A 22,439-nucleotide genomic window follows, 5' to 3' on the forward strand; every position below is an offset into this window, starting at 1 on the left:
TAGTGCTTTTCTTTTTTTTTTTACATTCCTCGTGCTTGTTAATATACAAGTGAAAAAGTCAAGACCTCATTACAAAAATCACTGGGGAATGTACCAGAGAACATCTGTTCAGTCTTGCAGCCAATTATCAACAAAACAAACCAACAATTGCATTGGAATATGAAAGTGAGTGTCTTTGTTTTAGAATCATTTTATTATTGTTTTAAGTGTTTGAACAAAATTTGTAAGAAATCTTGCTGAATATTCTGTTGACAACCCGACACGAAGGTGGTTAATTACCCAGCATGCTAGAGGGGAGCTGACTTCCTGGAAGAACCTCTTCAAAACAGGAAGCAAATAAAAACAGAGGGGAAAAAAAATCTGTACCAATTTCCCATTGACTCAGTTTGAAACAGACAATATATTTTCTTTTAATTATTGCACTGCAAAACTGTAAACGTTTCCAGTTTGTAGACCTTAATTACTCCTGAGCATATGTGACAAACCAATTTATCGTGAAAACAAAATACAGCAACACAAAGCTATTTTTTCGCCAGAATCGGCAAATTGTATTTGTTGTTTAAAGAGATACATAATTCAACAAGTCCAGCACGTTGGACTGAAACATTTACATTTATTGTTAAATTCTATTTTAATTTGAACCAACTGACAAATACAAAACTAATCAAAAGCACTAACCCCCCCCCAAATTATATGATTCTACAAAAGTGATTGAGAAGGTCATTTGAGGGATTTAAGAAGCATTCAAATTAAATATGAACAATGCTATATATATCCATTTTGTTAAATAACCTCCTTTTAAAAAGTTTGCCACATCTCAGTAGCCAGTTCAAAGCATTTTTTAAAAAGTTGATACAAATTGAGGCAGTCACAAAAGAAACAGATCAAAAATCTGAAACAAAGCAATCATATATATATCTTTGTGCATACATTGCCATTTGGAACATAGAACAGTACAGGTGCTCCGCAACTTACGATGGGGTTCTGTTCCGAGAAACACATCAGAAACCGAAAATATCTTAAGTCGAAATGCTGCGGCTCGCTGCCGTTTGCACGATCGCAAAAGTCGGAATATTTTAAGTTGAAGCATCGTACTTTGTGGAGCACGGTACCGCACAGGAACAGGCCCCCAGGCCCATGGTGTCTATGCCAAACACAGCATACATTCCAGGTATCTCATGGATTGGGATAGCATTTTGGAACCTTATCAACATTAAGCCTCATAATAAAAGGTGGAAAAATGTTAACACATTAGTGTCATTAGCAAGAGGTAGACAAAAATTAGATTTAGCAATAACTCCCACTTTTGTAATACACGAAGAACAAAACTGGTCAGCCAGTAGTTTCTCAAATTCACACAAACTATAAAGTAAACATTTCCTTGGATTTAGATGGTGGTGATAAAAGGTCTTTATCTCGTTCAGCATAAGCATTAAGAGACAGGGTTTATGTCAATATATCAACGCCAAGGTTAGAGGTAAACACCAAGCTTCGTACAAGAATTTTAAACAAATAAAATGGTTTAAAAATTTCCACTTATTAAAAATACTTCACTTGTGCTGGAAATTAGGGAATAAATGCTAGGACAAAAGAGATCTTTAAAATCAACACCTTTTGTGCATTCAAAATTGAAGTTCCTCAAATCATGAAAGCGGCCTTTCCCCCCTTGGGGATAAATAATTCAGTCTTGGCAATAGCGAGACAAAGTATAGAATTCAAAGAATGGCCTTGCACATACTCAGATAAAATGTGAATGCAATACAATGCAATTGCTCCTGCAGGCTCTCAAGATGCCAAACTGATCTCCGAATTTGCAGTCTATCAGTTTCTAGATTTTTTAGATTTAGAGATACAGTGCAGAAACAGGCCCTTCGGCCCACTGGGTCCGCGCCGCCCAGCGATCCCCGCACACTAACACTATCCTACACCCACTGTCAATTAACCTACATACCTGTACGTCTTTGGAGTGTGGGAGGAAACCGAAGATCTCGGAGAAAACCCACGCAGGTCACAGGGAGAACGTACAAACTCCGTACAGACGGCGCCCGTAGTCAGGATCGAACCCGAGTCTCCGGTGCTGCACTCGCTGTAAGTCAGCAACTCTACCACTGTGCCACCCTAGTTTCCTTAGTTGCAATGTCAGGTCACGTATCCAAGTAGTTCTCTCCCCAAAACATTAGCCCGCCCAGTACAGGGGCATGCATATTGCATTAATTGGCAAGCTTAAAAAAAAAAGTGGCAATATCCTTTTACCATGGGCTTCTCCTTGGAAAGTGCAATACATGCTTACATAAAGAAATTAATGCTGCTAGCAGAAAACAGTGAACATTGTGTTCTGTGTAGTGCATCTCTGTAAACGTCTTTTAAACTGTACAGAAAAAAATAATTCTATAAACCAAAATTCAGGCGCTTTGGATTTTCCCTCCCATTCTGAAGAAAATAAAAGTAATTTTCCTCTGAAGTCCCAGGATGAGCATTTATTTTCTTCAGACCTGACCCGATGAGTCTGCAGTAGAGGCATTGTCCGACTCCTGGGCACCTGATAGCATCACAGTGTTCTGTTGCGTTATCTCGACTGTCGGGCTAGGAGTATATGGAGGAGGAGCATCACTCAAACTGCAAGCATCATTGCCCTCTGGTATAGACAAAGCACAAGCCTCTTCAATACTGCCAGTTGCATGTTCTGTGTATGGAGGTGGTTTTAAATCATCTGCAGGGGGAAAGTTTTGAATAAAAATACCATGTATTAAAACACTGAGTTAACAGTTTTACAGGACATTTGCAAAGCACAATAAACAAAGTGAAAATTTCAGCCTTGAGTTAAGCATGTGTAGTTAAGCGAGGTGAACCATTTACACTTCCTTTTGGAACTACAAGTGTAGCTGACCAAGTGGATTCAAATTTAATAAACCTAGTCGCAGCAGAGATGTACACAAAATGCTGGAGTAACTCAGCGGGTCAGACAGCATCTCCGGAGAGAAGGAATGGGTGACGTTTCGGGTCGAGACCCCTCTTCAGTCTGAAGAAGTTTCGACCCGAAACATCACCCATTCCTTCTCTCCAGAGATGCGGCCTGTCCCACTGAGTTACTCCAGCATTTTGTGTCTATCTTCGGTGTAAACCAGCATCTGCAGTTCCTTCCTACACACTGGTCACAGCCAATATCAGGAGGTCATATATTCAATAAATAGATGGTGGGGAAGTATCTTGCATGCAGTTTAGCATCTAAAATGGCTGTTTTTCACTTTGCTCCCAGGGTAGAAATGAAATAGTTTCCCCAACTCATGACAATATGGAGCATTCTGTTTTTGCAAACTGGGCAGCAGTGACCAGTTCATACGGTCACTGCCTCACAGTGCTAAAGACCAAGGGTCAGCTCTGATCTAGAATGTTGTCCTTGTGAAGTTTGCACATTCTCCCACTGACTGCGTGGGTTTGTTCCCTCTGCTCCAATTTCTCCCTACATACCAAGACACCAATGGGATCCATGTAAATCATGAAAATGGCCACTCCTTTAGAAAAAAGGTTTACAATCGATTACTTTTTAATTTTCTAGAGTAGAACCAACAACAGGACCGTTCCTAGATTTGGAAAATAAAACAAAGTGCTGCAGTAGCCTCTGTGGTCAGGCAGCATCTATGGAGGACATAGGCATGCGACCAGACAGGCGATCTTATTTGAAACCTACCAAATAATGAAAGGACTAGATAGAGTGGATGTGGAGATGAAGTTTCCAGTAGTGGGAGAGTCGAGGACCAGCGGACAAAGTCTCAAAATAAAAGGATGTACCTTTAGAATGGAGACGAGGAAGAATTCCCTAAACCAGAGGGTGGTGAATCTGTGAAATTCATTGCCACAGTTCATTGTGGATGCCAAGTCATTGGGTATTTTTAAAGCCAAGATTGAGAGGTTCTTGATCAGTAAGGGCGTTACGTTTTATGTGGAGTAGTCAGGAAAATGGGATTCAGAGGGGAAAAAACAAATCCGCCATGATCGAATAGCAGAGAAGACTCGACGGGCCGAATGACCTAATTCTGCTTTTGTGTCTCGTGGTCTTATTTTGGATAGGGATTCTTCTTTGGACAGATTGTAGTAGGGGAGAGAAAGCAGGGAAGTCCCTTACCCTCACCATTACTACCATGGTATTCTGTAGATAACATGTTCATACCAAACTAGTTTCTAGACAAGAGAGAGTGAAGAGTACCACAGAAGTAAGCCAACTTATATTCACGCTGAGGATCAGATAGCAAACAGGTGAAGTTATTCGAAGAAAACATTCAATTCATCAGAGGAAGGGAGAAAAAAAAGCAAATGGGCGGCACTGAAAGGAAAAAACAAACTGTTGGAAGAACTCAGTCGGGTAACATTTGTGGAGGAAAAAGGGGATGATATTCCAATGTTCCAAAGTTTCAGGTCGAGACTCCGCGCCATGCTGAGAGTTTAGAGGGATGGTACCCTTGTCATCAAGACACATAGAAAGTAGGTGCAGGACTAGGCCATTCGGCCCTTCGAGCCAGCACCGCCATTCAATATGATAATGGCTGATCATCCAGAATCAGTACCCTGTTCCTGTTTCCCCACCACCACATATTCCTGGATTCCATTAGCTCTAAGACACATTACCTTCTCCCAGGTGCCACTTCCTTCCGTCACCCACATACCCATCGGCCTGGGTTTAGTTTAGTTTAGAGATAGTGTGGAAACAGGTCCTTCGGCCCAACAAATCTGCGCCAAGCAACGATCACTCATACACTAGTTCTATCCCACACACTGGGGTCAATTTACAGATGCCAATTAACCTACAAACCCACACATCTTTAGAATGTGGAAGAAAACCTGAGCACGAGAGGAAAACCTACGTGGTCACAGGGAGAACGTACAAACTCCACATAGACCATGGTCAAGATTAGACCCGGGTCTCTGGCACTGTAAGGCACCAACTCTACTGCTATGCCACCGTGTCTTCCTAGTGTGCTCCCTTGGTTCACCTTTCCTACTCCCACCACCTAATTCCATCTGTTTCCACCTACCACCCTCCATCTTTAAACTTGCCCCTCCCACCTCCATTGTCCTTCATCCCTCATCTCGCCTGGTTCCACTAATCACCTACCAGCCTCTACATCACCCCTCCCTCTCCCTTCAATATACTGGCCATTTTCCCTCATCACGCTCAATCCCAATGCAGGGTCTTGACCCAAAACATCAACCATTTTCTTGCCACTGTGGATGCTACTGGGCCTGCTGAGTTTTTCCAACAGATTGTCTTTAGCTCCAGATTCCTGCATCTGTACTCTCTTCTGTCTGCTCTGCAAGTTGTATGGCTTCACAATCAGAGCACAGTGCAGAAAATGTCAAACCCTTGCAGATATTGTAAGGATATCCAACGTTAATTTGAAAAAGCAAGATGCCCACTGAACAATGCATGATCCTGTAGAACTACCGGAATTTCCAAATTAAGAATAAACACGTACCTGTCTGACCACTTGGCACCGTGTCATATGGAGGTGGCACTTCTAATTGACTGTAAGAAGGAGCAGGAGGCAAGGTTCCAGAAGGTTCTCCAAGTGAGGCATCATCCTGGCCACTGTACCAACTATACCACATGGGACTCTGTAACAAAATCAATAGGAACAAAGATCGTCACTGAATAGAAACATAGAAAATAGGTGCAGGAGAAAGCCATTCGACTCTTCGAGTTAGCACCGCCATTCAATAGACAATAGGTGCAGGAGTAGGCCATTCGGCCCTTCAAGCCAGCACCGCCATTCAAAGTGATCATGGCTGAACATTCAATATGATCATGGCTGGTGATCCAAAATCAGTACCCCATTCCTGCTTTTCCCCCCATATCCCTTGATTAGCTAGCCCTAAGAGCTAAATCTAACTGCCTTGAAAACATCCAGTGAATTGTCCTCCACTGCCTTCAGTGGCAGAGAATTCCACAGATTCACAACGCTGTGTGAAAAAGGTTTTCCTCATCTCAGTCCTAAATGGCCTATCCCTTATTCTTAATCTGTGACCCCTGATTCTGGACTCCAACATGGGGAACATTTTTCCTGCATCTAGCCTGTCCAATCCCTTAAGAATTTTATATGTTTCTATAAGATCCTTTGGGAAGCCAATGGGAAGAAATGCAAGTGTATTTGATATTACTGGTTTCCCCAACAAAAATAGTCATAAAAAGCACAAACCCCATTTATTTCTATACATGGAAAGTTTGATTAACTTATTGCTTCCACCTATAACAATTGGATTATGCACCTTAAAAAAATATTACCTATTGCTTCTGTAACCTTTCAACTACAGTTAGTTCTATAACACGAGTGTTGCATTCCTAAACAACCTTGTGTTGCTGTAAACAGTATTATAAAGGCGATTGTGACGATAGGGAAAAGAGGGATCGGGGCTAGAGAGTTTCAGAATCACAATAACAAAGTTATAACTTCCCCCACACAGAATTTAAGATAAAATGCATTTCAAAAGCAAGTTTAATTTTACTGCAAATTCAATGGTTCTTTATTGTCACGTATGCACTGCACAGTCGAATTATTTATACATCGCTCACGAGTCATCATATTTTGGCGCCATTTACAAAAGTCTAAAGTACGGACACGTGCTCGATGTACTGGAGCGGCTCCCGATCCAGGTAACTCCCAGGTCGCTGCAGGGCCTCCTCTGTAACTTCCTCGTTGCTCTATCTATTGTACTCCAGTTTAAGTGTGTTGGAGGGAACTGCAGAATACACCGAAGATAGACACAAATGCTGGAGTAACTCAGCAGGTCAGGCAGCACCTCTGGAAAAAAGGAATAGGTGACGATTCAGGTCTGAAGGAGGGTCTCGACCCGAAATGTCACCTGTTACTTTTCTCCAAAGATGCTGCCTGACCTACTGAGTTACTGCAACATTTTATATCTGTTTTCAAGTTTAACTTGTTTGTATTTATGTATAGTATTATGTGATGCGATTGCTTTGCATACAATGCAAAGGTTTTCACTGTACCTCAGTTTACGTGACAACAATAAACCTAAAAGCACATTTTAGTTTGCTTACTGAATAAAGGGCACCGTAAGGAAATATGGTATTTAAGATCTAGCTCCATGCAATGATAAAAAATAAAGATTAATTAGTTGTCTTGCAGGGAGAGCGTCCAATGTGAAGTTCATATGTTTGACTTTCACCCTGAATTAGAATATTCTGGTCATACCTAAAGCTAACGTCTTACATTTCAACAAAAGTAGATAGCCACACCCTGCAAGCTGGTTGAGGCAGATTGGGAAATGTGACGGCATAATGAAAGAATAGGCAAGCAAAACAAAATATATAAAACAGCATTTTTTGTTTTTCAGTTCTCAACTGACATATACTCCTTTCACATTCTAGGAGTTGCATTGCAACAAAGGCAGTTATTTTTGACAGAAATCATAATCTCGTTGGCTGTATGAGGAATGGTTTGAAGATCAAGATCTGAAACCAGCACACAGCCTCTGCAGGCTCCAGCCCACTTCTGAAACATGGACTTCCTGTAGCAGGCACTACAAATACCACCAACCTCTGGGGTGTCAGGGGTTACGGCAGGAGAATGGGGTCGAGAGGGAAAGACAGGTCAGCCATGATTGAACGGCAGAGTAGACTCAATGGGCAGAATGGACTCATTCTGCTCCAACGACTTATGAACCTTGCTTCCCCAAAATCAATTATGATGACGAGCAAACCAATGGCTGACGACCCAAGGAATGGGTGATGTTTTGGGTCTGAAGAAGGGTCTCGTTCCAAAACATCACCCAAGTCTGAAGAAAGGTGTCGACCCAAAACGTCACCCATTCCTTCTCTCCAGAGATGCTGCCTGCCCCGCTGAGTTACTCCATCATTTTGCATCTATTTATGGTACATTCTGGTCTAGCAAGCATATAAATGCACTGGAAAGGGTGCAGAGAATGGCCTCATCGAAATCTAAAATGTTTCATGGTTACATCAAGGTACATGTTGGGAGGACAAGTGAAATAAAAACAAAATGGTGGAAGCACTCAATAGGTCACACAACACCCATGGAAAGAGACAATTAACATTTTAGGTCAAAATTTCTGAACGGCTGAGTATTTCCAGGTTTTCCTGTTTTTAATTCAGTTTTCCGTGTTTTTATTTTTTATTTTGTAATTATTGTTGACGTCAGCTGCAAATCCTCTTCTCCTCCCCGTAAAAAAGGCATAAGCATAAGAATGAACCAATTAGTATTAAGTTGAGTAAAACATTTTTCTTAGTGAAAGGATCCGAGTTGTTGGAACTCTATTCCAACGTGTTTAGTTCAGTTTTTAGTGTAGAGATACAGCGTCACAACAGACCCTTCCGTGCCGCCCAGCGATCACCTGTACACTAGTTCTACTCTAATTACTAGGGACAATTTACAGAGGCCAATTAACCACATGCCCTTTCAATATGGGAGAAAACCAGAGCACCCAGAGGAAACACACGCAGTCACAGGGAGAACATACAAACTCCATACAGACAGCATTCGTAGTCAGGATAGAACTCAGGTCTCTGGCACCAAGGCAGCAACTCTACAGCTGCACCAGTGTGCTCCAAATGTTAAGGTACACAAGAGATCAAACAATATCTTTTTATATATAAAATAATACCTTTTCTCATCTACTGCAGCCAGTGTTCCCAATGTGGCCACCAGTACATCACTGAGACCAAGCGTAGACTGCAACCATTTCACCGAACACTTGCATTCAGTCGGCCAAGCCCTTCTGAATATCCATGTTGCTAACCCTTTTAGCTCCCTTTCTCACGCTGATCTTTCTGTGCTGGGCCACCTCCATTACAAGAGTTATGTCACACACAAACTGGAGGAATACTATATCATATTCCCCTTGGGTAGCTTACAACCCTACGTACGAACATTGAATTTTCCAATTGAAGATAACTTTTAACAACGCCCCCCCCCCCCCCCCCCCCCCCGGACTCTCACCCATTTTCCCCTCCCCCAACATACCTTTCTCTGGCTTCACAATTTGCAACTCTTCGATCAGCCCGTCTCACATCTTCTGGTTTAATCTCTGGCCTTTGTTCCAACCTTCTGCCTACCACCCATCCATGCCTGTGTCCACCTATTACATGCCACGCTTTGTCCTGCTTTTCCTCTGCCAACTCCCCCCACCCCCACAGTCTGAAAGGTCCCGACCCAGAGAGTCATGTCCGAGAGCACTTTGCATCCTTTTGTGTAAAACAACACCTGCAGTTCCTTGTTTCGACAAAATCTATTTGGGTATCAAGGGAATCTAGGCATCGGAACAATTTGTGAAGCTGAAATTTATGTGGATCAGGTGTGATACTGAAAGTCAACAACAAGCTTAGAAAGATCCATTTCTATTTCACACATCCCTTAATATGCCCTAGACTCATTTTAAAGTTGTGCTAAAATCAAGAGTATTAAGTGTTTTATTGCGCCGTTTATGTGGGTAAGGAAAGACGCAGGAGGAAAAATCTGATAAAAAATATAGCATTCATTTCTGGAAGGGATGTTTTAACAGAAATCATTACAACCGTTACTTTGTGTGTGAAGAGATTCCACAAAATTAGAAAAGAAAATCAACCTTGTAAGCAGACTATATACAGTGGTTGCTCGCAATTAAAATGTGGTATTATTTAATTACAACCCCAAAACATGTTTGCTGGAGACTGAAGATATGCTGGCTTAAATGTTTTGTGTTCCCAACATTTCCTGCAATTATTCAATTAAAATTTCCACTTCCAGCCTCCCTCCAGCTCATGCCAAGAATGCTGAAATAACTATACTGGGAGCAGTATGTCAGACTCTCTTAAAACACCTCGTGCATTTTAACTGGCATTTCATGTATTTCTTTCTAAAATCACACACTGAACATTCACCCATCTGTTTATCTTTTTCCGCCATACATTATGGATCTCCCTGAGGGGCTTCGTTCAGATAAGTGTTTGAAAACGATCTGCTGGAAACCTCACCGTTATATGGGATTTATAACATCCCATATAAAGGTACATGGTCATTCCCTTCGGCACTGTTGTAATGTTCATTGTTAGATTTCGAAAGCAACAGTTCGCCACTTTCTTTCATACATTTAGATCACAAAAATGTACAGTGATGTCCCTTGCTCTAATATGGGCATTAGCGAATTATCATGCCATCTTGATACATTTGAGCTGTGGGCATTGGAGTTGGCCATCCTACTTCCCTCCTCTGACAAAATAAGCAGAGAAGGTTGGAATACTTTACTTGATATTTCAAATTACCAAATTTCCATCTTGCGACACAGAGTCATGAAATCCATGGGGATTTCCACGCCTGGCAACTTTGTAAGAATTCTGGTTCATAACAGAACGCACAACCACAGCCAAGACGCCAACTCCAGCCAAGACTCCATTGATTGAAAGTGATGACATAGAAATATGCAAAGCCAGGGAAGCCATTTGGCCCACCAAGTCCTGTGAATTTCTTTAAAAAGAAGGATTCTCTTGACAATTGCTTCTTCTTGCTGTCTAGTCTCTCCACACTTTCCTGCAAAACTCACAATACACCCATGCACTATGGGTGTAAAAACCTATCTCCGATAAACCAGGGCAAGCTACATATACTGTAAATGACGGTATTGACCTCATCTACCGAACTCAGTTTCAGGAGTGGTTGGCAACAGTTCAAGCCGGCCAGCAATAGATTAAAGCCAGGTCTACACCACATAAAGGAAAGACAAACTCATTCCCCAGCTGACAAAATACAGTAAAGGAAGTAGTTGGCAGTAAGCAAGCACCCAATTATCAGATGCCACTGTCGAGTTGTTACCACTTAGATAGAATTGCTGCCAAAAGTATTTTTTGAGGAGCCTTTTGGTTCACAAGAGCATTCACTTAATCTAGTTTAATCGACCTATTCGATAACCATTGCATAGAGATTCAATTTGCGCATAGCTTGGTTACATTTATAACTGTACTGAGAAATAAATGCATGTTCCTTCTCAGTCATGAACTATCCCTCCAGCAATAACCTCTTCCCTGATCTGATTAAGATGCAGCTGAAGCTAATGCTGCTAATCCCAAAGCTGAGAAATGCTTTTGACACATCAATAAGCCATGCACCCAATTTGAACAGCTTGAATGTTTGCACTCAAGTGTCAGAGACATTCAAAAATTAAATACTATTGAAGATTTGAGGCTTCAATAGAAACGGAGAAAAATAGGTGCAGGAGTAGGTCATTCGGCCCTTCGAGCCAGCACCACCATTGCTGAGCACTTCAACTCCCCCTCCCACTCCCAGTCTGACCTTTCTGTCATGGGCCTCCTCCAGTGCCATAGTGAGGCCCACCGGAAATTGGAGGAACAGCACCTCATATTTCGCCTGGGCAGCTTGCAGCCCAGCGGTATGAACATTGACTTCTCCAACTTTAGATAGTTCCTCTGTCCCTCTCTTCCCCTCCCCCTTCCCAGATCTCCCACTGTCTTTCTATATCCTTCCTTTGTCCCGCCCCCCTGACATCAGTCTGAAGAAGGGTCTCGACCCAAAACGTCACCCATTCCTTCTCTCCTGAGATGCATCCAATGTCAGAGCTAGGGAATCTGATGAGCATTGGGAGGGTGAGAGGCAACAAGAAAACATCAGGTCCAAACCCATCTTTTTTTCTTTGCTGTGCCATTCCCTAATGTCACTCCCGTGAATATTGTGATGCAAATCAAGATTCTTGCAGTGATTTTCTTAGCTCAAGGTTAAGCTGCAACAATTTGCCTTTTACTCGTACGAATGGCAACTTTCAGTTTCACAAGACAGCAAGATCAGTGGCCACTTACGTTCTGCTGCTCACAGATTTGATGGAGATAAGCTCTGCCCCCGACAATCACAATCTGGGCGTTCCGTGGATTGCTGAGATAAGCATCCAGCTGTCTCTGCCGTGAGCGATACCAGCAGATATAGAAGAAGATTTTGACAATAATAAATATGATGACTATTCTGTTGGGAAAGAAAGAGTACGTTACAAATCAGACACGTTTCGTTCCATTAAAAAAATCTAGTCTTTGATAGCAATTAGGTAAATCGAGGACCAGAGGACATAGATTTAAGGCGAAGGGGAAAAGATTAAATGGGAATCCGAGGGGTAACTTTTTCACTCAAAGGGTGGTGGGTGTATGGATCAAGCTGCCAGAGGAGGTAGTTGAGGCTGGGACCAGCCCAACATTTAAGAAACTGTCAGACAAATTACATGGATAGAACAGGTTTGGAGGGATATGGACCAAACGCAGGAAGATGGGACTAGTGTAGCTGGGACATGTTGGCTGGTTGGGCAAGTTGGACCGAAGGGCCAGTTTCCGCACTGTACCACTATGACTCTAATTCCTTTCACCCTATATTACTGGATTTATTAAAGTGAAAATGCAATTTATAATCAATTGGCTCCATAAAGTCCAGAGGTAATTATAACACTGGTCATTAGTGATAACGGAGTCAAGGGATATGGGGAGAAGGCAGGAATGGGGTACTGATTGTGGATGTTCAGCCATGATCACAATGAATGGCGGTACTGGCCCAAAGGGCCGAATGGCCTACTCCTGGACCTATTTTCTATTGTCGGTGGGTTTGCATTCTGATGTCAGGTGTAATTCAGTGGTTGAATTCTCAGCCAAGTCAGAAATATGTGGATTCAAGACTTACTCCAGGGCCTGAACATAACAATTAGGTTGGCAGGTCAGTAATGAGCAAGCACTGCACTCCGATGTTTTTTCCTTCAAATCCATCAGCGGACATAATTTAACTTTACTATTTCAAAACAGGAAATTCTCCTGTGTCTGTAGGATAATAAGCTTTCTGGTCCTCTGTTTGCCATGTGCTTAGATCTTGCTGAGAATAAACCGACTAATCACTTATCCGAAATCTTTATCAAGTTTTCCAGCAATACTCAGCTGAAAACATGAAGTTTTTGTAAACTCGAGTGTTTAATTGTCATATGTACAGAAACGGAACAATGAAATTCTTACTTGCAGAACCCTAACATGTCTGTAAACACAGTACACAATAGATAACATTAAACAAAGATATGCAGGTTGAAATAATAAAAAGAGCAATATTAGTGCAAAACAAATAAACCCAAATTCCCTGGTGCATGAAGACAGTTCGCCGTTTAGTAAAGAAGTTGGGCCTGCACCTGGAGGTCACAGTTATCAGACTCCTATGCCTTCTCCCTGCAATGGAATTTAGAAGGGGAGAGGGGATCTTATCGAAACGTATAAGATTATTAAGGGGTTGGACACGTTAGAGGCAGGAAACATGTTCCCAATGTTGGTGGAGTCCAGAACAAGGGGCCATAGTTTAAGAATAAGGGATAGGCCATTTAGATCTGAGATGAGGAAAAACTTTTTCAGTCAGAGAGTTGTAAATCTGTGGAATTCTCTGCCTCAGAAGGCAGTGGAGGACAATTCTCTGAATGCATTGAAGATAGAGCTAGATAGAGCTCTTAAGGATAGGGGAGTCAGGGGGTATGGGGAGAAGGCAGGAACGGGGTACTGATTGAGAATGATCAGCCATGATCACATTGAATGGCGGTGCTGGCTTGAAGGGCCAAATGGCCTCCTCCTGCACCTATTGTCTTTTGTCCCCAATGGCAGGAGTGAAATGAGAGCCTGGCCACAATGCTGTGGATCCTTGATGATGCTGGTTGCTTTTTTGAGGCAGTGCCCCTTCGATGGTGGGGATAAATGGAAATGCACGTTGTTTGATGATTTAAAATGGCTCTCCATTACTAATGGGACGAAGGCAAGGTGACAAATAACAAGTGATTAATTTCATCGTGCTAATAGGTTCCCAGAGGGTAAACCAAGGTAATTTTATCACGGAATTAAGATTTGTGACCAAATAATGCAGCTAATTTTACTGAACAATGTAAACAAAATACCCTCCAGTGCTTCACTGAAGCAATGGTTACCTTTCATTTACAAAGCAAAAGATTTTATTCCCCAGGTCCAATAGAGGATTGAAATGGAAGATATTTTTTTGTGAGCATTGAATAGAAGCATACAAATGAAAGGGAGTCAAGATAGACTTGCAACAGGTTCAGTCTATAATAGTACAAATTCTAAATTCTGGTATGAAATAGATTTTTCACTTGAGACATTTTAGATTCGTATTTCAGAGATATTTAAAGCAGCATAGTATTAGAGTTAACCAAGCTTCACAAAACCTGTCATGTACAGGTGCTGCAGACCGCAACATCGGGAGCTCGCAGGTCCCTGGCTGGCGACCGGTTTTTGGGAGCTCCAGCCGTAGCAGCTTCGACCGCCCCGAAGCGCGAGGTACGATCGACCCGCTCGCAGGCCCGTCATCACCCTGCGTGGCTCGGCCGCAGCACTTTCCATCGCCCGGTGGGGGCTCAGGACTTTCATCGGCCTGCTCGGCTCGGCCCTGGGACTTTCCATCGCCCGGTGGGGGCTCAGGACTTTCATCGGCCTGCTCGGCTCGGCCCTGGGACTTTCCATCGCCCGGTGGGGGCTTCAAAAAGTTGGGAGCCTCGATCACCTCGTGGCACCACGGGAGAAGAATGAGGAGGAGATAAGACTTTGCCTTCCATCACAGTGAGGGTGTGCCTAGAGCAATCACTGTGATGGCTGTTTGTGTAAAAATTGTATCTGTGTGTCCTATGCTTTTTGTTGTCTACTGCCGGACCCTGACGTGAGAGGACGCTGGCGTTGTTTATTCGCCGCTTTTCCGTTAGGATAGTTTGTCTGTTTGTTTTTATGTTGATTGTTTTTGTAAAGCGCTTTGAGCACTCGATAAGGCGCTATATAAAATAAATGAATTATTATTATTATTATTATAATGTTTGGGACAAAGACCCATCATTTATTTATTTGCCTCTGTACTCCACAATTTGAGATTTGTAATAGAAAAAAAAAAAATCACATGTGGTTAAAGTGCACACTGTCAGATTTTAATAAAGGCCATTTTTATACATTTTGGTTTCACCATGTAGAAATTACACCTGTGTTTATACAGTCCCCCCATTTCAGGACACCATAATGTTTGGGACACATGGCTTCATGGGTGTTTGTAATTGCTCAGGTGCGTAATAATTGCCTCCTTAATGCAGGTATAAAGGAGCTCTCAGCACCTAGTCTTTCCTCCAGTCTTTCCATCACCTTTGGAAATTTTTATTGCTGTTTATCAACATGAGGACCAAAGTTGTGCCAATGAAAGTCAAAGAAGCCATTATGAGACTGAGAAACAAGAATAAAACTGTTAGAGGCATCAACTAAACCTTAGGCTTGCCAGAATCAATTGTTTGGAACATCATTAAGAAGAAAGAGAGCACTGGTGAGCTGACTAATCACAAAGGGACTGGCAGGCCAAGGAAGACCTCCACAGCTGATGACAGAAGAATTCTCTCTATAATAAAGAAAAATCCCCAAACACCTGTCCGACAGATCAGAAACACTCTTCAGGAGTCAGGTGTGGATTTGTCAATGACCACTGTCCGCAGAAGACTTCACGAACAGAAATAAAGAGGCTACACTGCAAGATGCAAACCACCTGTTAGCCGCAAAAATAGGATGGCCAGGTTACAGTTTGCCAAGAGGTAATTAAAAGAGCAACCACAGTTCTGGAAAAAGGTCTTGTGGACAGATGAGACGAAGATTAACTTATATCAGAGTGATGGCAAGAGCAAAGTATGGAGGAGAGAAGGAACTGCCCAAGATCCAAAACATACCACCTCATCTGTGAAACACAGTGGTGGGGGTGTAATGGCCTGGGCATGGTTGGCCGCTGAAGGTACTGGCTCACTTATCTTCATTGATGATAGAACTGCTGATGGTAGTACTATAATGAATTCTGAGGTGTATAGACACATCCTATCTGCTCAATTTCAAACAAATGCCTCAAAACTCATTGGCTGGCAGTTCATTCCACAGCAAGACAATGATCCCAAACATAAAGCAACAAAGCTAAAAAATGGTCAATTCTTGAGTGGCCAAGTCAATCACCCGATCTGAACCCAATTGAGCGTGCCTTTTATATGCTGAAGAGAAAACTGAAGGGTACTAGCCCCTAAAACAAGCATAAGCTAAAGATGGCTGCAATACAGGCCTGGCAGAGTATCACCAGAGAAGACACCCAGCAACTGGTGATGTCCATGAATCGCAGACTTCAAGCAGTCATTGCATGCAAAGGATATGCAACAAAATACTAAACATGACAACCTTCATTTATGTGACATTGCTGTGTCCCAAACATTATGGTGCCCTGAAATGGGGAGACTATGTATAAACACTGCTGTAATTTCTACATGGTGAAACCAAAATGTATAAAAATGGCCTTTATTAAAATCTGACAATGTGCACTTGTGATTTTTTTTCTGTTACAAATCTCAAATTGTGGAGTACAGAAGCAAATAAATAAATGATGGGTCTTTGTCCCAAACATTATGGAGGGCACTGTAGTAATAGAAGTAGAAATTCAATGGATATGATGATTGCCATCCATGGAATTTAACAGTGCAAGGTATGGAGGGAGATGTGATCATTAATTGGACATACAAATGTTTGTTATTGATAAGTTCTTAAGTTCTAGGAGCAGAATTAGGCCATTCGGCCCATCAAGTCTACTCCTTCAATCATTGCTGATCTATCTTTCCCTCTCAACCACATTCTCCTGTCTTCTCCCCATAACTCTGACATCCTTACTAATCAAGAATCTGTCACTCTCCACCTTAAAAATATCCATTGACGGCCTCCACAGCCGTCTGTGGCAATGAATTCCACAGATTCACCACTCTCTGAATAAAGAAATTCCTCCACATCTCCTTTCTAAACGTACGTACTTTTAGTCTGAATCTATGGCCTCTGGTCCTAGACTCTCCCATTAGTGGAAACATCCTCTACACATTCACACTATCCAGGCCTTTCACTATTCGAATGTGATGTTAAGAACTGAAGTGTTAATAATAAAAAGCAGCACCCAAGAATTTCATTAATCCGAGCAGTGAGGAAATTTGAGATCTGAAATATTTTGGCCGAGCCACCTTGGTATAAATTTGTCTAGAAACAAGTGGGACCAGCCACTGGCAAAGCTTTGAACACTCCCATTGTGATGCAATAGCATTCGTAAAAACAGATTTTTTTTCCACAGGTAAATCGCACTAGAAATCTTGGATTTAAAGGGAAAAGGGGTCACTTATTGTTGTACCATGGCCAACGTGCCAACAATGTAAACCCTCAAATATCATGATCACAACATGGTTGCATGCAGCTAATTTTAGAGCTGGCAAGGAAACTTTAAAACCTAGAAATCTGCTTCTATATAAAGCATTTTATTCAAAACGTAAACCCAAATTTAGTCCAAAAACTGCAAAAAAAGTGTGACATGAATAAGACATAAATTTGGCAAGGGCACTTTGAACAGCACTTACATGTACCAATAGAGTTCCATTGTATCTTCACATTCGGTGACTATTCATTACCGCACGCAGGCTCCAGATGCTACAAAAATCAGAACAGAGAATTGGTTTAGAAAATAATCCTTGAACATTGCTTCACAAAAATTATGGTGAAAACATCTCTCTCTATATTATTAATGTTAAAGGTAATCTTGATATCTCAATGGTAACCATTTCATTTCAAGGTGTTCACTCAGCATCCCTCAACTGTGAATGTGCAAACTGCAGAGAAATGAGCAAAGTGTCTGTAGTCACTATCCAAGTGGCAAATTTAAATTAAATTAAATCACACCAGCATCTATCAAAGTTAGATTCATTTCAACTAAAACGAGGCGGCTTGTTGCAAATAAGTATTTACCGTGGGACCGTACATGACTAGATTAGAATGTTAATTCTAATTGTGAAATAGAATCTCCAACCTTGATCCTTCGATGCCAAGCTTCCAAATAAGCTGCAAATGTTATATCTATAGCTTACTCAAGGAGAAAGTCGGAAGAAGGGTCTTGACCCGAAATGTCACCCATTCCTTCTCTCCAGAGATGCCGCCTGTCCCACTGAGTTATTCCAGCATTTTGTGTCGACTTTCAATTTAAACCAGCATCTGCAGTTCTTTCTTACACGAGAAAGTCTGAGACAGTTTGTGGTGTTGGGGAGGATAAAGAAGTGAAAGGCAATGACCAGCAAGTTGAATCTCAAATGGCAAACAATTTGAGCCTTGGTTCTACGATCATTCTTGGATCAAACGTGACTTTTGTTTGCCATCATCTTTCACTCTCCCCTCAACTATTTGGCACATGCCACACTTAGTTCATACTTCCCCCATCTTAAATTAGTCTTGCATGTACTGGAGTCTTGCACAGATATTCCTTACTCTACAATAATTCCCATGATCAATCAATTCACATCTCACCATCCCATCCAAATTAGAAAAGTTAATTAGAAAGGGACCAACAAAGAAGTTTATACAATAACAAATTGTGACTCTTCTTTGACCTACTGCCTGGTGTAACTTTACAGCTGCAGCTCCTTGGATCTCTGCTCTGGATGCTGGGATGCTTATGGCTGACATTATTTGGGTTTGGTGCCAAATGGGGAAGGTGCAACAGGTCAAAAAGGCAGTGCTTGCAATGGAGCTTCCACTTCCACGATCATTCCCATGTTATCAATGAACTGCTCGGCATTTGGCTGCAAATAATGGTGATCTTGAATAACTAAGCCCATCATCCAATGTGATGGGTTCATATTGTCCATCCACGGCTTGCACGTATTTATTTGATGGCCTCATTTTGGCATTCTACTCAGATGATCATTGGATAGATAAAGAACCAAATCAAACCAAATCTCTGTCAGGACAAATTCTCTCTTACTGCTGCTTCGCGAGTTCTACTTAGGTCTGCTGTGCAGGATAGATATGGAGGGAATGTTTCATCTAGTGGGAGGGGGAACCTGGAACAGGGGGAGTGAGGAGAGGGGAACCTGGAACAGGGGGAGTGGGGAGAGGGGAACCTGGAACAGGGGGAGTGGGGAGAGGGGAACCTGGAACAGGGGGAGTGGGGAGAGGGGAACCTGGAACAGGGGGAGTGGGGAGAGGGGAACCTGGAACAGGGGGAGTGGGGAGAGGGGAACCTGGAACAGGGGGAGTGGGGAGAGGGGAACCTAGAACAGGGGGAGTGGGAGGGGGAACCTGGAACAGGGGGAGTGGGGAGAGGGGAACCTAGAACAGGGGAAGTGGGGGGAGGGGCGAGGTCCCGGTTTAAAAATAAAAGATCACTCACGACAGACGAGGGAAAATGTTTTGAATTTTGACTTTTGAGTTTTGAGCTTTCAACAATGTTGTGCTGCTGCAAGTAAGAATTTTATTGTTCTACCTGGAACATATGACAATAAAACACACTTGACTCGTGAGTCATTGGATCCCTCCTCCCCAAAGGCTAGTGGAAGCAGTGTTTTTGAATATTTTAAAGCATAGGTAGCGAGACTTTTGAGATGCAAGAAGATGAACGATTAACAAGGGTAGATATTAATGATGTTAACGACAGATCCGCCCTCAAGTCCTGGCAACATTCTTGGAAATCCTCTTTGCATTCTTTGCAGCTTAATGACATCCTTCTTTTAGCAGGATAACCAAAACAAAATACAATACTCCAAAAACTGCCTCACCAACATTTTGAACAACTGCAACACGATGACCCAACTTCTAGACTCACGTTCCCTCCAAAACTCCCTGGTCCACTCATCCCTTCCCACCCAAACCACCCCCTCCCCAGGTACTTTCCCCTGCAACTGCAGGAGATGCAACACCTGTCCCTTTACCTCCCCCCCACGACTCCTTCCAAGGACCCAAACAGTCTTTCCAGGTGAGGCAGAGATTCACCTGCACCTCCTCCAACCTCATCTATTGTATCCACTGTTCCAGATGTCAACTTAGCTACATCGGCGAAACCAAACGCAGGCTCGGCAATAGTTTCGCTGAACACCTCCGCTCAGTCTGACTCGACCAACCTGATCTCCCAGTAGCTCAGCACTTCAACTCCCCCTCCTATTTCCAATCTGACCTTTCTGTCCTGGGCCTCCTCCATTGTCAGAGTGAGGCCCAGCGCAAATTGGAGGAACAGCACCTCATATTTTGCTTGGACAGTTTACATCCCAGCGGTATGAACATTGACTTCTCTAACTTCAGGTAGTCCCTGCTTCCCCTCTCTATCCCCTCCCCTTTCCCAGTTCTCCCACTAGTCTTCCTGTCTCTGACTACATCCTATCTTTGTCCCACCCCCTCCCCTGCCATCAGTCTGAAGAAGGGTATCGACCCGAAACATCACCCATTCCTTCTCTCCCGAGATGCTGCCTGACCCGCTGAGTTACTCCAGCATTTTGTGTCTCCCTTCCAGACTCAATACCCTGACTGAAGAAGGCCAATGTACCAAAGGCCTTCTTGATCACCCCATCTACCCGATTCTCTACTTTCAGGGAACTATGTACCTGTACTCCTAGATCCCCCTGTTCTCTAACACTCCCCAGGGCACTATCATTCAATGTGAAAGGTCCTGCCCTGGTTTGACTTCCCAAAGTACAACACCTTGTAATTATCCGTATTAAGTCGAGGAAACCTTGATGAATTCTTGCATTTTAAAAAGTGATAAACATCGTCATTACAGTGTGCTGAGTGAACGTTTAAGAAGAATTGAATGCTAATCAAATGGATTTGAGTCACATTCTCTCGCCTCCCATGCATTGCTATCTCATGATCAAAGAGGTTGGCAGCATTTACAATCAACCCTCAACAATGAACAATGTACAAGAGAAAAATGGCGTTGTCACCTAACCTCAAAGAGCGAACATCGTTAGAAGAGGGTGTGGGATGAAAGGCAAGGAGAATGTTGGCAGCAGAAAACTAATATCTCTCCAAGTCTGCAAAAAATTACTGGAATACTGCACTTGAAATGTCAGGCTCAGTCTTCGGGAACCAAAATACATGGTACATAAATACCCGATTGTAGGGCAAGCAGCAGCAGTCACGACTTTAGAAATATGACGTGCTCTACATAAAGGCTTGTCTCAATATTAGCTGACCAGACAGCAGTAAGAAATTACTATGTTGTTTATTACATGGCACTGCAGTATTCTGCAACCGAGGGGAAAATGATACAGCAGTACATTTTTGAGAAGCATTTAATTACATAAATCAACTCCTTGCTCTGTCAATGCAGCTAAATTTAATTTTTTTGTAGGCATAGTTCACCAAAACATTTTAAATCCTTTAGTCACTTTACCTTTCTGTAACAGGTACACTGTATTTTACAGGCTTGGACTACTGCACCCACCTGTTCTCATTGGTGGTTTTAAATTCACCGTTTACATGCTTTAAACTCTAGGTTAAATGCTTTACCTTTTACATGCTTTAATCCCGTCTATATGTATTGTATTGCACTGTCTAATTGCATTGTACCGTATCGTATTGTACTGCACTGTCATCCCCCGTCTATATGTTTTGCATTTGTATTGCACTGTTTCGTTCCATAATCTGTAAGGAGTGGAATGACAAATAAACTAACTAAACAAATAAAAGTGGATCTCTCACTGCTCTTTTCTGTTGACTTAAGAACTACAAGGTAGGCTCCAAAACAGAAACAAAAGCACTCCAATTATCAGTAAACCGTCATGTGCAGTAACAAAACAAGAATATCAAGATTCCCATTAATTATCTGTTTCAATTACGTAACGCGTCAGATGGCGAACAGAACTCCAATTAAGAACTGGGAAAACAGAAAATTAGCTAGCTTACATTTCCCTTATTTGCACTATGGAGAGTTTTTAACAACTCTTAGCTGGAAGGTGACACTTCAGAATACAGATCAATACAACTAAGAAAACCAAGTGCTTACGTACACTCTTCTGCATTACTGCAAATCACAGATATAGAGTCATAAAGTCATAGAGAATGGAAACAGGCCCTTCAGCCCAACGTGACCATGCCGACCAAGATGCCCCATCCACACTAGTCTCACCTGCCTACATTTGGCCCTTATTCTGTGGCATTCTCTGCCTCAGAAGGCAGTGGAGGCCAATTCTCTGAATGCATTCAAGAGAGAGCTGGATAGAGCTCTTAAGGATAGCGGAGTCAGGGGGAATGGGGAGAAGGCAGGAACTGGGTACTGATTGAGAATGATCAGCCATGATCACATTGAATGGCGGTGCTGGCTCGAAGGGCCGAATGGCCTCCTCCTGCACCTATTGTCTATTGTCTATTCATCTAAACCTTTCCTATCCATGGACCTATTCAATGTCATTTAAATGTTGTAAGAGTACCTGCCTCAATCTCCTCTAGCAGCACATTCCACATACCCACCACCCTCCGGATGAAATACCTGCTGATCAGGTTCCCATTAAATCTTTCCTCTCTCACTTTAAACCTATGTTCTCCGGTTCTTGATTCCCCTGCTGTGGACGACAGACTCTGTGCATCTACCCTATTTGTTCCCCTCATGATTTGTTAT

The 22,439-nt window shown here is 42.5% G+C and overlaps 1 protein-coding gene across 1 annotated transcript in view; it reads right to left on the reverse strand.

Moving 5' to 3' along the window:
• Positions 1-544: 544 nt before the first annotated feature.
• Positions 545-22,439, reverse strand: part of LOC144602362 (uncharacterized) — a 42,765-nt gene continuing 20,870 nt past the window's right edge. Inside the window, exons 3-6 of the mRNA XM_078415412.1 lie at positions 17,419-17,488; positions 11,816-11,975; positions 5,472-5,610; positions 545-2,710 (exon numbers count right to left, since the gene is read on the reverse strand). Of these exons, the coding sequence (XP_078271538.1) occupies positions 2,487-2,710; positions 5,472-5,610; positions 11,816-11,975; positions 17,419-17,438 (543 nt within the window). The 5' untranslated portion in view covers positions 17,439-17,488 and the 3' untranslated portion in view covers positions 545-2,486. The remainder of the gene's footprint in view (positions 2,711-5,471; positions 5,611-11,815; positions 11,976-17,418; positions 17,489-22,439) is intronic.

This window comes from Rhinoraja longicauda, chromosome 2, assembly GCF_053455715.1.
Source record: "Rhinoraja longicauda isolate Sanriku21f chromosome 2, sRhiLon1.1, whole genome shotgun sequence".
Lineage (NCBI taxonomy): Eukaryota > Metazoa > Chordata > Chondrichthyes > Rajiformes > Arhynchobatidae > Rhinoraja > Rhinoraja longicauda.